Source organism: Haematobia irritans, chromosome 1, assembly GCF_050003625.1.
Source record: "Haematobia irritans isolate KBUSLIRL chromosome 1, ASM5000362v1, whole genome shotgun sequence".
In the NCBI taxonomy this organism is placed as follows: Eukaryota; Metazoa; Arthropoda; class Insecta; order Diptera; family Muscidae; genus Haematobia; species Haematobia irritans.
Genome location: NC_134397.1, coordinates 72,144,349 through 72,167,638, shown reverse-complemented (window position 1 = coordinate 72,167,638; position 23,290 = coordinate 72,144,349). Strand labels below are relative to the sequence as shown.

The 23,290-nt window shown below is 27.8% G+C and overlaps 1 protein-coding gene across 5 annotated transcripts in view; it reads left to right on the top strand.

Moving 5' to 3' along the window:
- The window catches only part of AdamTS-A (ADAM metallopeptidase with thrombospondin type 1 motif A), a 432,888-nt gene that overhangs the window by 363,225 nt on the left and 46,373 nt on the right, over positions 1 to 23,290 (top strand). For all 5 annotated transcript variants that reach the window (XM_075290739.1, XM_075290738.1, XM_075290741.1 and 2 more), the window contains exons 2-9: positions 4,683 to 5,220; positions 11,211 to 11,375; positions 11,624 to 11,778; positions 14,033 to 14,164; positions 14,648 to 15,165; positions 20,060 to 20,209; positions 20,383 to 20,538; positions 20,718 to 21,292. In XM_075290739.1, coding sequence (XP_075146854.1) covers positions 4,683 to 5,220; positions 11,211 to 11,375; positions 11,624 to 11,778; positions 14,033 to 14,164; positions 14,648 to 15,165; positions 20,060 to 20,209; positions 20,383 to 20,538; positions 20,718 to 21,292 — 2,389 coding nt within the window. The remainder of the gene's footprint in view (positions 1 to 4,682; positions 5,221 to 11,210; positions 11,376 to 11,623; positions 11,779 to 14,032; positions 14,165 to 14,647; positions 15,166 to 20,059; positions 20,210 to 20,382; positions 20,539 to 20,717; positions 21,293 to 23,290) is intronic.

Here is a 23,290-nt window from a genome sequence, read left to right as displayed (position 1 = left end):
AATAATTTTTTTTATTCGTTTTGTTTTGCTATTGTTGTTTTGTTTGTTATGTTTGTACGAATTTATTTCAGCATAAGCCAGCTATCATGTAAAACCTTTTTTCGGAAGGTTCAAGTGTGGTTCATTGTTGGGTTTAATGAATTACCTGAATTTATTCTGATAATTGGTTGATAGTTTTGCTGCAAGTAGAGGATGCTGATGAGGAATGTGGCAATTCCGAAACGTGCGTCCATCCAACCATCTTGCAGTCTATAGGGCTTTGCTCAAATAATTTTGACAAACATTCTTTTCCTCTGTTGGTTAAGCTACACTTGTAGTTTAGTCAATGCATGGTTTTAAGCTGAAATCAAAAAAACAACAACAAGAAATAAAATGTTGTCAAAATTTTATTTCTATAGAAAATTTTTTCAAAATTTTATTTCTTGTTGTTGTTTTTTTTTATAGAAATGAAATTTTGACAAAATATTTTATAGAAATAAAATTTTGATAAAATTTTCTATAGAAATAAAATTTTGACAAAATTTTCTATAGAAATAACATTTTGACATAATTTGCTTTAGAATTCACATTTTCACAAAATTGTCGATAGAAATAAAGTTTTGACAAAATTTTCGATAGAAATAAAGTTTTGACAAAATTTTCTATAGAAATAAAATTTTCACAAAATTTTCTATAGATATAAAATTTTGACAAGATTTTCTATATAAATAAAATTTTGACAAATTTTTCTATAGAAATAAAATTTTGAGAAAATTTTCTATAGAAATAAAATGTTGCCAAAATTTTCTATAGAAATACAATTTTGACAAAATTTTCTATAGAAATAAAATTTTGAGAAAATTTTCTATAGAAATAAAATGTTGAGAAAATTTTCTATAGAAATAAAATGTTGAGAAAATTTTCTATGGAAATAAAATGATGACTAAATTTTCGATAGAAATAAAATATTGACAAAATTTTCTATAGAAATTAAATTGTGACAAAATTTTCTATAGAAATAAAATGTTGACAATAAATTTTGACCAAATTTTCTATAGAAATAAAACTTTGACCAAATATTCTATAGAAATAAAATTTTGACAAAATTTTCTATAGAAATAAAATTTTGAGAAAATTTTCTATAGAAATAAAATTTTGACAAAATTTTCTATAGAAATAATTTTGACAAAATTTTCTATAGAAATAAAATGTTGACCAAATTTTCTATAAAAATAAAACTTTTACCAAATTTTCTATAGAAATAAAATATTGACAAAATTTTCTATAGAAATAAAATGTTGACAAAATTTTCAATAGAAATGAAATTTTGACAAAAATTTCGATAGAAATGAAATTTTGAATTTTCAATAGAAATGAAATCAAAAAAACAACAACAAGAAATAAAATTTTGACAAAATTTTCTATAGAAATAAAATTTTGACAAAATTTTTTATAGAAATAAAATTTTGACAAAATTTTCTATAGAAATAAAATTTTGACAAAATTTTTTATAGAAATAAAATTTTGACAAAATATTTTATAGAAATAAAATTTTTATAAAATTTTCTATAGAAATAAAATTTTGACAAAATTTTCTATAGAAATAACATTTTGACATACTTTGCTTTAGAATTCACATTTTGACAAAATTGTCGATAGAAATAAAGTTTTGACAAAATTTTCTATAGAAATAAAATTTTCACAAAATTTTCTATAGATATAAAATTTTGACAAGATTTTCTATATAAATAAAATTTTGACAAAATTTTCTATAGAAATAAAATGTTGAGAACATTTTCTATAGAAATAAAATGTTGAGAAAATTTTCTATGGAAATAAAATGATGACTAAATTTTCGATAGAAATAAAATATTGACAAAATTTTTTATAGAAATTAAATTGTGACAAAATTTTCTATAGAAATAAAATGTTGACAAAATTTTCTATAGAAATAAAATTTTTACCAAATTTTCTATAGAAATAAAACTGTGACCAAATATTCTATAGAAATAAAATTTTGACAAAATTTTCTATAGAAATAAAATTTTGAGAAAATTTTCTATAGAAATAAAATTTTGACAAAATTTTCTATAGAACTAAAATTTTGACAAAATTTCTTATCTAAATAAAATTTTGACAAAATTTTCTATAGAAATAAAATTTTGACGAAATTTTCTATAGAAATAAAATGTTGCCAAAATTTTCAATAGAAATGAAATTTTGACAAAATTTTCAATAGAAATGAAATTTTGACAAAATTTTCTATAGAAATAAAATTTTGACCAAATTTTCTATAGAAATAAAACTTTGACCAAATATTCTATAGAAATATAATTTTGACAAAATTTTCTATAGAAATAAAATTTTGAGAAAATTTTCTATAGAAATAAAATTTTGACAAAATTTCTTATCTAAATAAAATTTTGACCAAATTTTCTATAGAAATAAAACTTTGACCAAATATTCTATTGAAATATAATTTTGACAAAATTTTCTATAGAAATAAAATTGTGAGAAAATTTTCTACAGAAATAAAATGTTGACAAAATTTTTAATAGAAATGAAATTTTGACAAAATTTTCAATAGAAATGAAATTTTGACAAAATTTTCTATAGAAATAAAATTTTGACCAAATTTTCTATATAAATAAAACTTTGACCAAATATTCTATAGAAATATAATTTTGACAAAATTTTCTATAGAAATAAAATTTTGAGAAAATTTTCTATAGAAATAAAATTTTGACAAAATTTTCTATAGAAATAAAATTTTGACAAAATTTTCTATAGAAATCAAATTTTCTATAGAAATAAAACTTTGACCAAATATTCTATAGAAATAAAATTTTGACAAAATTTTCTATAGAAATAAAATTTTGAGAAAATTTTCTATAGATATAAAATTTTGACAAAATTTTCTATAGAAATAAAATTTTGACAAAATTTCTTATCTAAATAAAATTTTGACAAAATTTTCTATAGAAATAAAATTTTGACCAAATTTTCTATAAAAATAAAACATTGACCAAATTTTATATAGAAATAAAATATTGACAAAATTTTCTATAGAAATAAAATGTTGACAAAGTTTTCAATAGAAATGAAATTTTGACAAATTTTCTATAGAAATAAAACTTTGACCAAATTTTCTATAGAAATAAAATGTTGACAAAATTTTCTATAGAATTTTGCACATTTTTTGGAGTTTCTAAGGATTATATCCTAAATTTATCTTTCAATAATCTTCATTTATTTGAAATTTTTTTTGACAATAATTACTAGCGAATTAGTGATTTTGGAGCTCATAAGAATGTTATGTAGAGATAAGTTGACACTGCGGTAACATAATGGACTGAATAGTCTAAGGGCGATTTCGATTGGAATAAAAGCTGCAACATACCTTAAATTCATTGCAAAATATGAAGGACACTGGCATAGCTCCTTAGAAGAATTCTATTTGATTTTCCGATCAGACAGAATATACATTTTGAACTATTATGAATTTCCTTGTATTGTTAACAAAATCTTTACACTTCCATGTACTTGGGAATATTTTTATTGTTTTTTGATTTTTCCAACATTCTAATCTGGCTAAAATGTGGCACATTAAATGCCATGAAGCTATTTTTATTTGATTTTGGTAGCTTTCCGTTAGGCCTGGACCTAAATACAAATAGGGCTAAAATGTTCAAAAAAAGCTTTGCACACTTTTAGGAGTTCCTAAGGATTATATCTTAATTTCATCTATCAATAGCCTTTAAATAAATAAAAATCATGTACAATTTATTTTGAAAACAAATACTTTCGATTTAGTGATTTTGGAGTTCATAAGAATTATATGTAGAGTGAAGTTCAGCACTGTGGTATCATAATGAGCTGAATAGTCTTATGACGATATCGATAGGTATAATCGGCCTATTTCTTCAATTATGGCAAAAATTTAATCAAACTTATGATTTTAATTTAAATTTTAATTCTTATTTCTAATCTAGTTGTGTAGTCACCCATATCACCAGTTTATGTGATGGCTTGTTAATAGGCCTATACACAGACTGTGTGAACTACTTAAAATGAGGATTTAGGTAAATTCGAGTGAAGTGTGCGTGCGTGTTTAGGTCGGTCTATTGTTTGTTTGCTTTCAGCTCAAGTTGTGCTGAAAACGTCTACACAGCGTGATGTTCACACCCTGTAGATTGTTGATGCGAAATGAAAATGAAAAGAAATCAAATATCACACAAGTGTTTTATTGGAATACTAGGTGAACTTCTTGGAATTGCCTTTCAATGGGCTGTTGAACAATTTGCAAGACATCTGAACCACTTGGCCCATGTCCATAGGCCGATTGAAGAAGCATGCTGAAATATTTTCACATGATTATAACAATCAATATATATTGGAAAGACCTAAAAGGGTGTAGAAAGGGAAGGGAAAATTCAAATGTGTTAAGAAGACCATCAGGGAAGGTATAGGAGACGTGATAAAATAACTCTTGTGGTCGAATTAACATGCATATCATGAAACTGCACAAATTTAAGGAGCTAAAAAAAAAAACAAAGCAAACAATAAAGAGAAGTGTTAGAGCTCTTTTAAGCACTACAATCTTTAAATTAGGAAAGTGACAAAATATACCAAAAATATCCTATTAGTATAAAATTACTAATGATCCTGATAATTAAAACTATTTTCTGTTTCTTCTCTTTCAGCTTGTCCTTAAGAAAACTTGTGAATGGTGGTTCTACCGCAATAAATGCAGCAACATGTCGACCCATTGGAAACACAATGCATTTCTCATCCTTACCACCTGCCTCTTCATAATCCTTGGCCTTATCATTTTCTTTTCACTGCCAGTCAAGGACACAATCACCAGTAAACCATCATCCACACACAAAACTATCGTTAGTAATTGGTCAACATCATCCACAACAACAACATCCACCACTAGTATAGCGATAACAATACCCACATCAGTGGGGATAATAACGACGACGACAACGCCGCCATCACCGCCTTTAATATCATTGCCAACAAAATCGACAATAACGACAACAACGACGACGACATCGACCATTAGACATATCTTTGATGATATAATCGGATCGGATGATGGTGACGATATTGATGATGTCCGAACTATTGATGGCGTTGGCGGAGGTGGAAGATTGTATGATATAACCGATATTAATTCCTATAATGTTAATCAGACCTTTGAGGGTGATGAAGAACCCTGGGGTATTGGAGATGGTAAGTTTAGTTTTGAGCAAAGAATTTTTATGAAGCAATGTCATCCTTGGCCGCCCAGGGAAGTAACCACGGTTGCAGAAAATTTTAACAAAAATGGTCAAACTAGGCAAATATTTGACAAAATTTTTCCATGATAGCCGGCTTATGCCGAAATAAATTCAAAACAAAAATTCCAACCATCTTGTAGTCTATAGGGCTTTGCCCAAATAAATTTGACAAACATTATTTTCCTCTGTTGGTTAAGCTACACTTATAGTTTAGCCAATGTATGGTTTAAAGCTGCAATAAAAAACAACAGAAATTTTATTTCTATAGAAAAATTTGTCAAAATTTTATTTATATAAAAAATTTTGTCAACATTTTATTTCTATCGAAATTTTTTCAAAATTTTATATCTATAAACAATTTTGTCAAAATTTTATTTATGTAGAAAAGTTTGTCAAAATTTTATTTCTATAGAATATTTTTTCAACATTTTATTTCTATAGAAAAATTTTTCAACATTTTATTTCTATAGAAAATTTTGTCAATATTGTATTTCTATAGAAAATTTTGTCAATATTGTATTTCTATAGAAAACTATAGAAATACAATTTCAATAGCTAATTTTGTCAAATTTTTATTTCTATAGAAAATTTTGTAAAAATTTTATTTCTGTAGAAACATTTGTCAAAATTTTATTTGTATAGAAAATTTCGTAAAAAATGTATCTGTATAGAAAATTTTGTCAATATTGTTATTCTAAAGAAAACTATACAAATACAATTTGTATAGAATATTTTGTCGAAATTTTACTTCTGTAGAAAAATTTGTCAAAATTTTATTTGTATAGAAAATATCTTCAACATTTTATTTCTACAGAAATTTTTGTCAAATTTTATTTCTATAGAATTTTGTCAATATTTTATTTCTATAGAAGATTTTTTCAATATTGTATTTCTATAGAAAAATTTGTCAAAATTTTATTTCTATAAACAATTTGTCAAAATTTTATTTCTGTAGAAAAATTTGTCAAAATTTTATTTGTATAGAAAATTTTGTCAAAATTTTATTTCTATAGAAAAATTTGTCAAGATTTTATTTCCAAATTTTGTCAAAATTTTATTTCTATAGAAAATTTTGTCAAAATTTTATTTCTATTGCACATTTTGTAAAAATTTTATTTCTATAGGCAGTTTTGTAAAAATTTTATTCCTATATAAAATTTTACCAAAATTTTATATCTATAGAAAATTTTGTCCAAATTTTATTTCTATAGAAAATTTTGTCAAAATTTTATTTCTATAGAAAAATTTGTCAAGATTTTATTTCCAAATTGTGTCCAAAGTTTTTTTCGATAGAAAGTTTCGTCCATATTTTACTTCTATAGAAAATTTTGTCCAAATTTTATTTCTAGAGAAAATTTTGTCAACATTTCATTTCTATTGCACATTTTGTAAAAATTTTATTTCTATAGAAAATTTTGTCAAGATTTTATTTCCATAGAAAATCAAGATTTTATTTCCATAGAAAATCAAGATTTTATTTCCATAGAAAATCAAGATTTTATTTCCATAGAAAATAAAGATTTTATATCTATAGAAAATTTTGCCAAAATTTTATTTCTATAGAAAATTTTGTCCAAATTTTATTTCCATAGAAAATTTTGTCCAAATTTTGTTTCTATAGAAAATTTTGTAAAAATTTTATTTCTATAGAAAAATTTGTCAAGATTCTATTTCTATAGAAAAATTTGTCAAGATTTTATTTCCAAATTTTGTCCAAAGTTTATTTCTATAGAAAATTTCGTCCATATTTTATTTCTAAAGAAAATTTTGTAAAAATTTTATTTCTAGAGAAAATTTTGTCAAAATTTCATTTCTATTGCACATTTTGTAAAAATTTTATTTCTATAGAAAATTTAGTCAAAATTTTATTTCCATAGAAAATCAAGATTTTATATCTATAGAAAATTTTGTCAAAATTTTATTTCTATAGAAAATTTTTCAAAATTTTATTTCTATAGAATATTTTGTCAAAATTGTATTTCTATAGAATATTTTGTCAAAATTTTATTTCTATAGGAAAATTTGTAAAAATTTTATTTCTATAGAAAATGTTGTCAAAATTTTATTTCTGTAGAAATGTTTGTCAAAATTGTGACGTTAGGCAACAAATATGAGCTAACAATGTTTGATGGTTTGACTTTGGCGACGATTTTTTTGTTTGATGTCTGTCAAATATTTGCCTAGTGTGATCATGCCCTTAGTTGGAGAGGAATATCTTGTGAAATCTATCAAACCATTAAGAGTGCTAGCAATCTAGCAAACAGTGAAATATATACCACTTTAGAAGTGTTCCAACAGCTGCAACTGTGAAAGTAAGCCGTTTGCCTACTATAAATAATTTTCATTGCATACTTTCTGGCGATATAAGTATCCGGCATAGTATGAACTAAACGTTGTCGAAAAAGTCGAATATTTCTTCAAAATATAAAAAATTAAATTTTCGACTTTTTACAAAATTAATAAAATCGAATTTTGGCTTTTGCGACAATTACAAAGCCGATCGCTCCTATCGACTTTTCGATGAGTATACCTAAATCACATTTTCCTTTCAATTCAAACCAACTTTTCGATTTTTTGTTAATTCACTCAACTCAATTTTCAAAAGAAAAACAAAATGTCGAACTAGATTTATTTATTTTTTTTTTTTTTTTGTAAATCAGCTCAGGGTATTAACCTTATTTACCTAATATAATCGTAATATTTTGCATACTTTCAGGCTATACAAGTGTCTGACATAGTAGGAAAGCTTTTTTTAATATGAAAAAATATACTTTTCTACTATTTAAAAATATGAACAAGTCAACATTTGATGTCACGACTTTGGATTTTTCGATGATTTGTCAGCTTAAAAAATCATTTTATTTTTTTAATCAAAATTCAGTTATTTGATTTGACAAAATTTTCAAACTGAAATACCAATAGTCATGTAATTGAATGTGAAATCTATATATATAAAATTCAATCTATGTTTGTTTATTTGTTTGTTTGTTTGTATGAAACGAGTTGGCTCCGAAACGGCTGAACCGATTTACTTGAAACTTTCAGAGATCATAGAGGACGTTCATGTGGTGAATTAGGGTACCTCATTTTTTGACACCTGGTCGCGGAGGGGGACCTCTCCTTTGTCGGACTTTTTGAAAATTGGACCAAAGTTGACCGATTTGCTTGAAATTTTCATTGAAGGTTGGGATTGGCAACTAGACAAAGATCCGCTACTTTATATTTCGATATTTGGTGGCGGAGGGGGACCTCCCCTTTGTTCGACTTTTTTTAAAGTACACTGAAAAAAACTAAAATTCTCTAAATTATCTGAGATTTAAAGAGAACATGCGGTGAGGTTATGGAATTATTATGGGGTACCTGATGATTTCATATGCGGACGGGGAGGGGACCTCCCCCTTGCCTTACTTTTTGAAACTTGGAACAAAATTATGCGATTTGCATGAAATTTTCATTGAATGTTGGGGTTGGCATCTAGACAAAAATCCGCTACATTATTTTTCGATATTTGGTCGGGGAGGGGGCCACCCCTTTGCCCGACTTTTTTTAAAGTACAGTGAAAACAAAACTAAACTCCCCCGACTGAAATTTTACGGAAAAATGGGTGAGGTTATGATATTTATATCATGTTCCTGATTTTTTAATTAAAATAAAAGGACATAGGGAGACATCCGCTTCCCTTAAGTACATACAGAGAAACAATTAAACTTTACCGAGTTACTTGAAATTTACAGAGGACTGGGGAGAGATCCGTAATAGTTGATACCTGATTTTGTGATTTTTGGACGGAAGAGAGGCCGCCCCTTTAGGCTTATAATTTGCTTGACATTTTCTGGGACGTTTACAAAAGATACGCTTTTCGACATTTGGTCGGGGAGGAGGTCCTCCTCTAAAACTGCAAAAAAATGGCTCTATTAACCATGTTCCTTAATCTATATCTGTCCATAAAGCTCGAAAAATAATTGTATAATTAGATATAATGCATTTGGACGTCAATTGCCTGTTTCGGTATCAGGCTAACATGAAATATAAAAAAATTTAAGTTTTCTTGAAATTTACAAAGGAAGCGGGGGAAAAGGTTATAAATGAAGAGGCAACCTTAATTGCCCCACACTTGAAGGAAAGTTAGGGTGCTATTCACTACGGTGTTTGTCGATATTGTATCGGGGAAAGTGACGTCCCTTTAAAACAATAGAGCAAAAATTAAACATCTCCGATCTACTTGAAATTTACAGGGAACGTGGGAGGAGGTGATGAAATTTATACATGATTTTTAAATTAATATATGATTTTTCGATATCTGGTTGGGGAAGGGGAAAATTGAAATAAACTTTGTCGATTTACTTGGATAGAATTTATAGGGAGTAGTTGCGAAATTTATATAGGGTACGTGATAGTCCGATATCAGGAGAGTGGGGAGAGAGTTCCCTTTTGTCGGTTTTTTCTCTTAAATTAAAAGTGGAGGGTTGTCCGTAAATGGGAACTCGATATATAATTTTATGATTTTTGCACAGGCTTCTTTCTTCCAGACTTCTTATTAGTAAAGAGAGGGTTCCCTTTTGTCCGTTTTTTTTTTCTTAAGTTGAAAGTAGAGGGTTGTCCGTAAATGGGAACTCGGTACATAATTTTATGATTTTTGCACAGGCTTCTGCCAGACTTCTTTTTAGTAAAGAACTTAAATTTACATGAAATTGGCAGCCAACGTAGGGGTGCATTATTTTCCAACATTTTAGCAAATGTTAATGTGGTAAAATTTTTTACTACTTTTGCCTTTTGCGATTTATTGGATGGGAAACAGTAATTCTTTGTATGTTATTATAATATAATGCTTAATTTTCAGATATGTTGAGGAGAAGGATACCTTTCCTTGACAAACCACACTTAAAATTCACAAGAAATATAGAAGAAGGTACACCCTCTCCCGCCGTATTTGTACCTATAAACGAAAAATCAAGTAGTCCGATTTGTTTAAAAGAATTCAAATCTTTTCGAATTTGTTTTCAGCACGAAGGATATAGTTGACTAAGTTAACGCAAAATGTTCCTCCAAATACGCTTCGGAAGGCGCAGCGAAGCGGGCCGGGTTACGCTAGTTTACTATAAAACAACTTGAACTTTTCTACTTTTTTTTTTTGAAAAAAGTTGTTAACTCGAGAAGTCAGTTACGGAAGAAATTCCGAACCTACGACTCATTTTATTTTCAATTCATCGATAAAAACTTTGACATTGACGGGTCAAGGGTTTATCTAGTATAGATAGTTTTCTTTGCATACTTTTAAGGTGAGTACTATGTTCGGGGTTTTCACCAAAACACTAAATTAAAAGTATAAAAATATATATGAAGACTATTATATTTTTATCAAGTCTTATCAAATAATGGATGGAAAAGATCCAATGAATTGATTGATAATCATTTTATATTTCTAAATTAATTAATTAAGTAAAGTAACTGTGAAAAAAAGCTGGTTTTCAGCTTGAAAACTGAACATAGTACTCAGCTTTAGACGATACAACTGTCATATTATCGAAACGTCTACTTCGATTTCAACATTAAGGACACCTTATCTTTTGTATTAGGACAATATTTATTTTCGGAATAATACAGTGTATTTCTTAGTCTCTCTTCTGGTTTACAATACCCAGATATACCAGACATTTTGTTAATATTAACGAGGTGGCAGAGGTTGAGAGATCTTCGGAAGAGGAACATGGAATCCATGGATTATTTTGCTCCTACACAAAAAAAAATATCACCAACATTTTTCCAATTAAAATTGTAATTGAATTTAAAAAAAAATCAATAAATAATCTCATTGTCTCAACAAATTTTTAATTGAAACAAAAGTCAATCACAAAAACTAATTGTAACAATCGCATCAATTAATTTTTTTATATCTAATATAATATTCCACTTTTATTATTCTCTCTCTCTCTTTCTTTACAGATCTATCAAATGATATTGAAAATGATATCGAAGATTTTAGCCATAGTATACCAGATGAATATACCAGTGATTTAGTTACACCGATAAAATTTCATAATTTTTCCTTGAGTGCCGATGATTTGTTATATGAATCAAAAAGGAATTTAGATAATAGAAATAATAAAGGTTAGTAACGTATTTGAAATATGATAAAAAACATTACAAATAGAAATGCCTTTTAAATGCAAAAAAAAAAAAAAAAAAAAATATTTCATAGAATTAATTTGTGAAAATTAAACATAATTTAATTAACGTAGTTTGTGTGATATTATTCTTTTTATGTTTATAAGACTTGCAATTAGTAATTAATTTGATTTACAGATTTTATTAATGAATTTCAATATATATAATTTTTTTTTTGTTTTTCTTTTCAGATTATTTTTCCGCATTTAGTGGAACAGGTACATTTCGTAGTAAATCTAGTCAAATTTGGGATCCACATCCGGAATATATATTGAATGCATTTGGCAAACGTTTGCATTTGGTATTGAGCCAAGATACCTCATTTATACCACCAAAAACATTTAGGGTAAGTATATACGCCACTCTAACTATCATGGCAAAAATGCATTGGCGTAGCTAGAGAGGTACAGGGGCCCCTAGAAACATATTAACCACCCCCCCCCCCCCCATATTTATCTGGACGATGTTTTTAGTCTTAATACACACCAACATTTTTTTCTGATTCAATTACAAAATTAATTGATCCAATTAATTTTTTAATTGAAATGTCTTCAATAACGCAAATGATAGTATCAATGGATAAAAAAACAAAACAAGTATATACAGCACTAACGAACGGACGAACGGCCGGGCCGAATCTTAATTACCCACCACCATGAACCAAATATTAGGGTTTCCTTTGACATTTCAGGAGGGCTCCCAAATCGGGAGGTCGGTTTATATGGGGACTATATCAAGACCTGGACCGATATAGCCCATCTTCGAACTTGACCTGCCTGCAGACAAAAGAGTTTGTGAAAAATTTCAACACGATTGCTTCATTATTGAAGACTGTAGCGTGATTACAACAGACAGACAGACGGACATCGTTATATCGTCTTAGAATTTCTCCCTGATCAAGAATATATATACTTTATATAGTCGGAAATCGATATTTCGATGTGTTACAAACGGAATGACAAACTTATTATACCCCCGTCACCATTCTATGGTGGTGGGTATAAAAATACTTGATTAAAAAATTAATTGATTTCATTCGAAAATTTTAATTTATTATAAATTGACTCAATTAAAATTTTAATTGATGTTGATTGCAAAACTCAACAAATTTTTTCGTTCAAAACGTAGGTTAGTTAGGTTAGGTTAGGTGGCAGCCCGATCTATTAGGCTCACTTAGACTATTCAGTCCATTGTGATACCACATTGGTGAACTTCTGCTGCCCGATTCCATGTTAAGCTCAATGACAAGGACCTCATTTTATAGCCGAGTCCGAACGGCGTTCCACATTGCAGTAAAACCACTTAGAGAAGCTTTGAAACCCTCAAAAATGTCACCAGCATTACTGAGGTGGGATAATCCGCCGATGAAAAACTTTTTGGTGTTCGGTCGAAGCAGGAATCGAACCCACGATCTTGTGTATGCAAGGTGGGCATGCTAAATATTGCACCAGGGTGGCTCCCTAACTAACTATATTCAAATACTTTTTTTAACAGACTTACGGCCATTTTCATGTAGCTCCGTTAGGCTTTAACTCCCAGTTAACAGAAAGTAAATTGCAAATATCTTCTTTCCGGTTAACTTTAACTGAAAAATTTTCAACAGTTAAGTTCCTAACTGACATGTGGAATATACAGGCAAGATGGCAGCTATGTTCACAATACGGTTTAAAAGTTCGTTAGTTAACGGAGCACTAACGGAGCTTCATGAAAATGGGGGTTAGTGTTTTTAGTTTGATTTAAAAATTAATTTAAAATTAAAAAAAAAAATCCATCACTTTTTTACATTTTCTATTATATATATATATATATATATATATATATATATATATATATATATATATATATATATATATATATATATATATATATATATATATATATATATATATATATATATATATATATATATATATATATATATATATATATATATATATATATATATTATATATATATATATATATATATATATATATATATATATATATATATATATATATATATATATATATGTATATATATATATATATATATATATATATGCGAAAGCCTTTATTTACCGTAAACAAGTCTTGAATTTTTAACGAACGGGAGAAAAAAAGTTAAATACGGGATACGTGAGTTTGTGAATCGTAATAGATCCTGATATATAAACCTGGGAGATAAATATACCCGAAGAACGCATTAAATATTATCCGACGAGAAACGTCAAATTTCTATTTATGTTTCTGGGAAACAAAATTTTAGACCATTTATTGTTACAATTATTTTTTGAAGCGAAACAAAATTCATTGAGATAAACGGATACCATAAACAAGGATGTGCGTGTAAATTAAATTAAGATGATCAAAACATAAATTTTGTAGGATGTCATAACGATCATACAAAAGAGTTCTGATCAGTTCTGATTCAGTTCTTCACAAATGACAGATTTTTAGTAGAATTTTTGGTTTTGCATCCACCTCTGTGGTTTTTTATATCGGTTATAGTTTGCAATAAAACTCTTGCAATTATTTAGTTTTAGTTGGCTTTCCTAAAGTTATTATGATTAATTAATAAAAATTTCTATCCTTTTCTACATGTGATTTAACACAAAACAGGTCATTAACATCTTGAATAATCGCTCGGAAGAGGTGGATCTACAGGAAGGACACTATTTGGGCTGTTACTATAAAGGTCATGTGCAAGGTGATGATCAATCAGCGGTGGCGGTGTCTCTATGTCATGGCATGGTAAGTATGGGAAAATCCATTAATTAAATATTAAAATATGGTGGACAATGTGACCCCCAATACATAGCCATAAAGAAGGAATGCATATGAATTATCAGGCCCCTTTCTCTTTAGCTCTCTCTCACTCTCATACACAAACACACACTGCCTACCATAAAGTAGTTCTCGTATAGAGATCAACTACTTTATGGTAGGCAGTGTGTGTTTGTGTATGAGAGTGAGAGAGAGAGCGAAAGTGAAAGGGGCCTGATAATTCATATGCAAACAACATCATTTGTCATCTATCAATGGATCTCATAAATATTCATGTTTATAATTTTATTTTGCCCATATTCTATTAATTGCTAGCCGTTGTCATAATTTACAAGAAAAATTGATGAAAGAAAATAGCAAAAACAACAAAAACAACACACACAAATTATATTTTTTGTTTATTTTATTTTCATGTTATTGATGCTGGTTATTGGCTTGGATTGATCTTAGACGGGCTATATCAAAACAAGTTTCGGTTCTTTACTCATACAACCGGTGAACAATCAAACACAAGATTCCTATAGCCCCAATGCCTCCGCAACGTCTGACATCGTTCATAAAGTCTGGCGGCATTCACGTCGCAATGCCAGACATGCTGTCTCCGCTCTTGACATCAATCTGGGCGAGATCGAACAAAGTGTATTGCCCAAGCTGAGACGTAAGAAACGTGACTCTGAAGACAATCAATACACCATCGAATTATTGGTTACCGTCGATAGGACCATGAAGGAATTCCACAAGGATGATCTAACCTCGTATATTCTGACCCTAATGTCCATTGTCTCGAATGTATTTTCGGATGCATCGATTGGCAATACCATACGTGTGTCTGTGGCCAATATTCTGGTAATGCAAGACTTCAAAAGACCGCGTCGTAAAAGTGCCTCAAATCAAACCGTCTTGGAGTCGTTCTGTGCTCATGTAGCCTCAAGTGGTTTTCATTATGATACAGCGATGTTAATAACCAGGTAAGTGCTTCAAATGTTAAAGCTGCTGCAATTTGTCTGCAGTTGTTATTGGTGGTGTTTGTTTTTATTAATTTTTTTTTTTTTTTGAATTATAGTATGTCAAAAAATTTGACAGCTAGCCGAAAGAGGCCAAATGGGGCCAATTTAATATTCTAGTTTTTTTTGTTTGTCTGTCATGACCTTGAATAATTATGTCCATTTATATATCGCATAAGTGGGCTATCAAAGCCTGTACATGGTGAACATGAGCTTTTAGGTGGCAAGGTTATCGATATCTCAAATACCTTGAGAACCGAATGATAGTAGGCTGTATTTTTTATGAAGAAAATATTAATTGCATATTTTTTCCATCTAATTACTTCATAAACAAATAGCCAATTAATTTACATTTGTCTTATTAAGGCAAATGCATATCCAAATATATTTTTCAACGTAGGCAGTTTTGTCATAAATCTAAAGAAACACAAACTACAGGTGGGAAAAGTTTTTCTTGTGCCATTTAAAAACAGGCAACATCCTACAATGATACCTGAAACTTCGTTATATTAATGAAATTTGTTCTTAACAGGTTATAATCTAACAATTTTATAAATACTATGAAACTGTTTCTTTTTATACAGTGAAACCCCGGAAAGGTGGTCACCCACGGTCGCCTAAATGTTGTCCACCTTTGAGAGGTGTCCAAGTATGAAAGGTTAATTTTAATGTGTTAATATAGCAAAATTCCCCTCGGGAGGTTTCCGGGTTGCAGAGTGTCCAAATTAGAAAGGTTTCACTGTAATAGTTTTTTCTCTTCAATGGTGAAACATTTCATACTATTTATGAAAACTTTCATAGTCCTAACGAATATATTTTTTATATTAATAAAACAGCCTCGTTGGCTGAATTTTAATGACATTTTCTTTGTGTTTAAGTGCAACAGGATAATCCAGTAAAAACTCAATAAATAGCTCATATAAAAACATCCTAGCAATACCGTGTGCTGGAGAATAATGACTTACCATCAATGAATGAATGATTTCGTTTATCATGATTTGTGGTTTGCATCACATCTAAGTTTAAAATTTAGCTCTTGGTATTACTATAGAGAAATATTATTCGCATACACAGAAAAACATATCGTGAACAGTTTTCTAATTAAAATTTTAACTGATTTGTAAAAAAAAATATTCAATTAAAAATTTCACTGATTCAGCAAATATTTAAATTGCAACAAAATTCAATCACAATAATTAGTTGTATCAATTAATATTTTAATTGACTGTAGTGATTGCTACTATCCTTTCTGTGAATGAGGACATTCTAATTAAAAATTAATGGGATCAATTAATTTTGTGATTGAAGACCAAAATATTTTTAGTGTGTGTAGGATTTACCTATATAACAAAATCTGGGAATCGGTTTATATAGGGGCTATATATAATTCAGGACGGATATGGACCGATCGCGTGATACTAACACCACGTACCAAAATTTATATGGATCGGATGAAATTTGCTTCTCTAAGCAAAAACTGGAAATCGGTTTCTACAAAGACAAACAATCTTATTTTCTAAAAATTTATTTCTATAGAAAACTTGTATTTCTATAGAAAATTTTTTCAATATTTTATTTTTATTGAAAATTTTGTCAAAATTGTATTTCTATAGAAAAATTTTCCAACATTTTATTTCTGTAGAAAATTTTGTCAAAATTTTATTTCTAAAGAAAATTTTGTCAAAATTTTATTTTTATAGAAAATTTTGTCAAAATTTTATTTCTAAAGAAAATTTTGTCAAAATGTTATTTCTATAGAAAATTTTGTCAAAAATTTATTTTTATTGGAAATATTGTCAAAATTTTATTTCTGTATAGAAAATTTTATCAAAAAAATACAAAGACAAACAATCTTTTTTTTTTGCAAAATTTTATTTCTATAGAAAACTTGTATTTCTATAGCAAATTTTGTCAATATTTTATTTTTATAGAAAATGTTGTCAAAATTTTATTTTTATAGAAAATTTTGTCAAAATTTTATTTTTATAGAAAATTTTGTCAAAATATTAGTTCTATAGAAAATTTTGTCAAAATTTTATTTCTAAAGGAAATTTTATCAAAAAACTAGAATGACAAACAATCTTATTTTATAAAATTTTATTTCTATAGAAAACTTGTATTTCTATAGCAAATTTTGGCAAAATATTATTTATATTGAAAATTTTGTCAAAACTGTATTTCCATAGAAAATTTTGCCAACCTTTTATTTCTGTAGAAAATTTTGTCAAAATTTTATTTCTAAAGAAAATTTTGTCAAAATTTTATTTCTATAGAAAATTTTGTCAAAATTTTATTTCTATAGAAAATTTTGTCAAAATTTTATTTCTATAGAAAATTTTGTCAAAACTTTATTTCTAAAGAAAATTTTGTCAAAATGTTATTTCTATAGAAAATTTTGTCAAAAATTTATTTCTATAGAAAATATTGTCAAAATTTTATTTCTATAGAACATTTTATCAAAAAGCTACAAAGACATAAAATCTCATTTTATAAAATTTTATTTCTATTGAAAATTGTGTCAAAACTGTATTTCCATAGAAAATTTTGCCAACATTTTATTTCTGTAGAAAATTTTGTCAAAATTTTATTTCTAAAGAAAATTTTGTCAAAATTTTATTTCTGTAGAAAATTTTGTCAAAATTTTATTTCTATAGCAAATTTTGTCAATCTTTTATTTCTATAGAAAATTTTGTCTAAATTTTATTCTTGTAGAAAATGTTGTCTAAATTGTATTTCTATAGAAACTTTTGTTAAGAATTTATTTCTATAGAAAAAATTGTCAAAATTTTATTTCTATAGAAAATTTGTGAAGTACCTCTTAGTTGGAGAGGACTATTTTGCAATATCTACCAAAACATCAGGAATTCTACCAATATTATATTTAAGATTGTTTGTCTTGAAACATAGAATAGTTTCGACTTGAAATCAAGTCTGAATTGGAAAATTTAAGTTGTCGTTAACACATTTTGAAAGGACTCTGATAGAACATGAAAAAAAAAACAGAAAAAAACCCGTATAAATTCAAATTTGTCTCCTAGTATCAATATATCCATATTCCAATTCTCTGCTCCTTTTTTCATTTTCTTTTCGAGGTATATCTATCTATTACCAGTTTAGAAATCCAAATTATAGCTGATATTTTAAAGTAAAAATTGTTTTCTTAATGTCAAAAAAAACTTTAAACTAAAAATGCTAAATCCTCGAAATAAGTCTTAGCCTATATTTGATGTTTTTATCTTAAATCTGCAAATTCAATATTTCAGTTAATTTAAGGACGATTTCTTTAAATAAAAAAATATGTTTCTTTACTTGAAGGAAAATTTACCTTAGTTCAAAGACATTAAGGGAGGGACGCCAATTTCCGAAATAATGAAAAAATTTTGAAGCAAAGATTATGACTTTTATTTTAATAAAAATTTCATTATTTTAAACAAATTTGTCCTTGATAACATATTTTGTACATTGCGTAGAAACTTCTACTGAAGACTGTCATCCACAATCGAATTACTTGGATTGCGGTAACACTTGCCGATGGCAAGGTATCTTAAAACTTTCTAACACAGTCTTCTAATACGTATATAATTACGTTTGACAATCTTTTGACAACATTTTCTATAGATATAAAATTTTGACAAAATTTTCAATAGAATTAAAATTTGAAAACATTTTCTATAGAAAGAAAATTTTGCCAAAATTTTCTATAGAAATAAAATTTGACAACATTTTCTATAGGAATAAAATTTTGACAAAATTTTCTACAGAAATAAAATTTTGACAAAATTTTCTATAGAAATAAAATTTTGACAAAATTTTCTATAGAAAAAAATTTTTGACAACATTTTGTATAGAAATAAAATTTTGACAAAATCTTCTATAGAAATAAAATTTGGCAAAATTTTCAATAGAATTAAAATTTTGAAAATATTTTCTATAGAAAGAAAATTTTGCCAAAATATTCTATAGAAATAAAATTTGACAAAATTTCCTATAGGAATAAAATTTTGACAAAATTTTCTATAGAATTTTGACAAAATTTTCTATAGAATTAAAATTTTGACAAAATTTTCTATAGAAATAAAATTTTGACAGAATTTTCAATAGAATTAAAATTTTGAAAACATTTTCTATAGGAAGAACATTTTCCCAAAATTTTTTATAGAAATAAAATTTGACAAAATTTTCTATAGGATCGATTCTATGGGGATCGATTTATATGGGGGCTATATATAATTATGGACCGATATGGACCAATTTTTGCACGGTTGTTAGAAACCATATACTAACACCATGTACCAAATTCCAGCCGGATCGGATGAAATTGGCTTCTCTTAGAGGCTCCGAAGTTCAAATTTGGGGATCGGTTTATATGGGGGCTATATATAATTATCGACCGATATGGACCAATTTTTGCATGGCTACTAGAGCTATACGTAAAAGTGGGCCGATATGGCCCATGCCATCCGACCTACATCAATAACAACTACTTGTGCCAAGTTTGAAGTCGATAGCTTGTTTCGTTTGGAAGTTAGCGTGATTTCAACGGACGGACGGACGGACATGCTAAGATCGACTCAGAATTTCACCACGACCCAGAATATATATACTTTATTTTTGGGGTCTTAGAGCAATATTTCGATGTGTTACAAACGGAATGACAAAGTTAATATACCCCCATCCTATGGTGGAGGGTATAAAAAAATATTGTTAAATTATAACTTACAACGTATTCAACTATGAAATATTTTATAAATATACATGTGTTACGCCATTTTTGATATATTGCATAGTTATTATCTCCACAATTAAGAATATTCAAAAATAATTATTTATCGTTTGTTTCTGCTTCTCTCATTTACAGGGATAAAATTTGTCGCAAGGATAAAGAAACCAAATGTGATACATTAGGTCTTGCAGAGCTGGGAACAGTGTGTCGCAAGAAATCATGTTCGATTGTACAGGATAATGGACTCCCAGCGGCATTTACCATAGCCCATGAATTGGGTCATATGTAAGTCAAAAAATTAAAGAAAAATTAAGTAAAAAGTCCTGCTTCATACGTAGACAAAATATATCACCAATTCAATTAAAAAATTAATTGAATAAATCAATTTCGCAATTGAAACAGAAATAGGTTTTTAAGAGCAAAGTACAATAATAACAATTGCATTTTATTTAATTTAGTTTAAATATGCCCCATGATGATGACTACCGATGCAAGCAATTCCACAGGGCAGGAGTTAGGAAAAATCGTCACATTATGTCCAGTGTTATGGAGAAAGATATTCACCCATGGTCATGGTCCGAATGTTCAAGGCATTATGTTTCGGAATTTTTTGAGTGAGTTTTGTTTCTTTTCCCTTCTTTAGGGGTCATGCTTTGTTTTTCATACAAATTTTTCAAAAAACAAAAATATATTTTCATATGTGTTTCTTTTTTACTTTCCCTTAGAAAAATATTTTTCCAATTGTGTTTTTAATATTTTTCCAATTGTGATTTTTTCTTTTGGTTTCCCCTAGAAAACATGATATCTCTTGTCTCGAAGATACACCCACAAATTATATGGTCAACTATAATACCCGCCAACCCGGTGAAATCTATTCTCTGGATCAACAATGTAAACTAATCCATGGCAATGAATCAGTTTTTTGTTCACACGAAGCCGACTGCAAACGTTTGTGGTGTAAATCGCATTATAGCAATGTGAACTGTCGTTCCAGCCAATTACCTTGGGCCGATGGTACACCTTGCAATGGTAATCGCGATTGGTGTATGAAGGGAGAATGTGTACCACGTGATGGTTATCCCCATGAACCTATTAACGGTGGTTGGGGTGCTTGGAGCCCATGGAGTCCTTGTAGTTTATCGTGTGGTGGTGGTGTACAAGAGAGTCAAAGGAAATGTGATAATCCTGCGGCGAAATATGGTGGAAAATATTGTAAAGGCGCTCACAAGAAGTATCGTTCATGCAATACACAAAATTGTCCTCCGGGTTCGATGGATGCGCGAGAGCAACAGTGTTATCAAATGAATGGACGACGTTTTGGAATTCGTGGCATATCACCAGATACCAAATGGATACCGAAATATGGATGTAAGTTTTTCGATTTTTGTTTTAAATTGAACTTTTAAAATAAAATTAACATTAAAGTTAATGCTATAATTAAATTTATATTTATATGTTTTAAATAAAATTTAAATTTAATTAAAATTAAAAGTACTATTAAAATTAAAATTTTAATTTATTATCTAAAATTTTTAATTAAAACTAAAATTAAAATCAAAATCAAAATTAATGAAATAAAATTAAAATCTTAAATTAAAAATGGAAATTTACATTTAATCAAAATTAAATTTACTATTAAAATTAAAACTATGGTTAAGCATGGCATACCCAGGGTCGTGGGTTTCAAACGAACACCAAAAAGTCTTTCAGCGGTGTATTAACCCCTCTCAGTAATGCTGGTGACATTTCTGAATGTTTTAAAGATTCTCTCGGCTATAAAAAGGTGGTCCCTTTTGATTGAGCTAAACATGAAATCAGGCAGCACTCAGTGATAGGAGTGGAGTTTGTCACTGTGGTGTCACAATTAGAGGTGTGCGTGTGACACGAAATTATTGTGAATCACGAAAAATTACGTGACTCACGCGTGAGTCTTGAGTCACACTGATGGTTACGGCGTGAGTGTGCGTGATTAACAAACCATAAGTCGTGCATGAGCGTGAGTCACGAAAATAATTTCTTCGTGAGTGTGCGTGAGTAACGAATTTCGGAAAAATACGCTCACGAAAAAATCCCGCCCGCGGACATAAAATGAATTCATTTACAATTTTAGTGACACCTGGGATGTTAAGAGTTGAATAACGCTGTCGATTTTAATCATGCTCATGTTTTCAAATACGTCCCTAAAGAAAATTAGTCATAAAATTATTCGTGAATCACGATATTTTTCGTGAGTCACTGTATTTTCCGTGAGTCACAACATGTCGTGCGTGAATGTGCGGTAGTACACATTTTTTTTTCGTGAGTGTGCGTGAGTCCTACCAAACAATATCGTTTGGTAGTGTGCGTGAGTAAGATTTTTCCGTCGTGAGTATGCATGAGCGTGAGTAACATATTACTCACGTGCACACCTCTAGTCACAATGGACTAAATAATCTAACTGAGCCTGAAATATCGGACTGCCACTATACCTAACCTAATCAAAAAAAAAAATAATAATAAAATAAATAAATAAAATTGAAACTAAAATTAAACTAAATTTAAAACTAAAATTGAAATAAAAATTATTGTTTAAATTTAAGTGTAAATTTAAATTAAATTAAAGGTAAAAGTAAAAATTAAATTAAAATTAAATCTAAAATAAAAATTAAATTAAAAATCATCATTTTTACTTGGAATTAAAATGACAACTAAAATACAATTAATTGAATTTGTAACCTTACTGTTACATCTAAAATTTAAAAAGAACTTGTACAATTATAATATGAAAATTTTTATTTATCTTATCTTAATAAAAATTTAAGAAAGTTAAAATAAACATTATATTTTATTTATTTATTTATTTATTTATTTTTTTTTTTTTTGAATAATGTATTTATAATTACACAATAATAAAGTCCTTCGGAACCATTGCTGTCTTTGTGCAGGAAAACATTGTAGTGTCTTGAAGAGACGTATTGAAATAATAATAAGAAAAAATGTTAAAATTAAAATTACTACTAAAATTAAAAAATAATTAAATTTAAATTAAATTTGATATTCTTAATTTATTTTAGTTGTAATAAAAAGAAAATTAAACTTGAATATAAAATTAAAATTAAATAAAATTTAAAATTCATAGTTCTTAAAATTATTCAAACTGGAAATTAAAATAAATTTGAAATTCTTAAATAATCTTATTTAAAACAAAAATAAAATTATTTAAACTTGAATATCAAAAAAAGGAAAAAATAAAGGTTCAATTCCTTACAAAAGAATTAAAATTATAACTAAAATAGAATTAATTAAACTTGGAATTAAAATTAAAATTCTATTAAAATTAAAACTGACCCAGCAAAAAAATTTGGAAGTTCTACCAAAGGCACAACT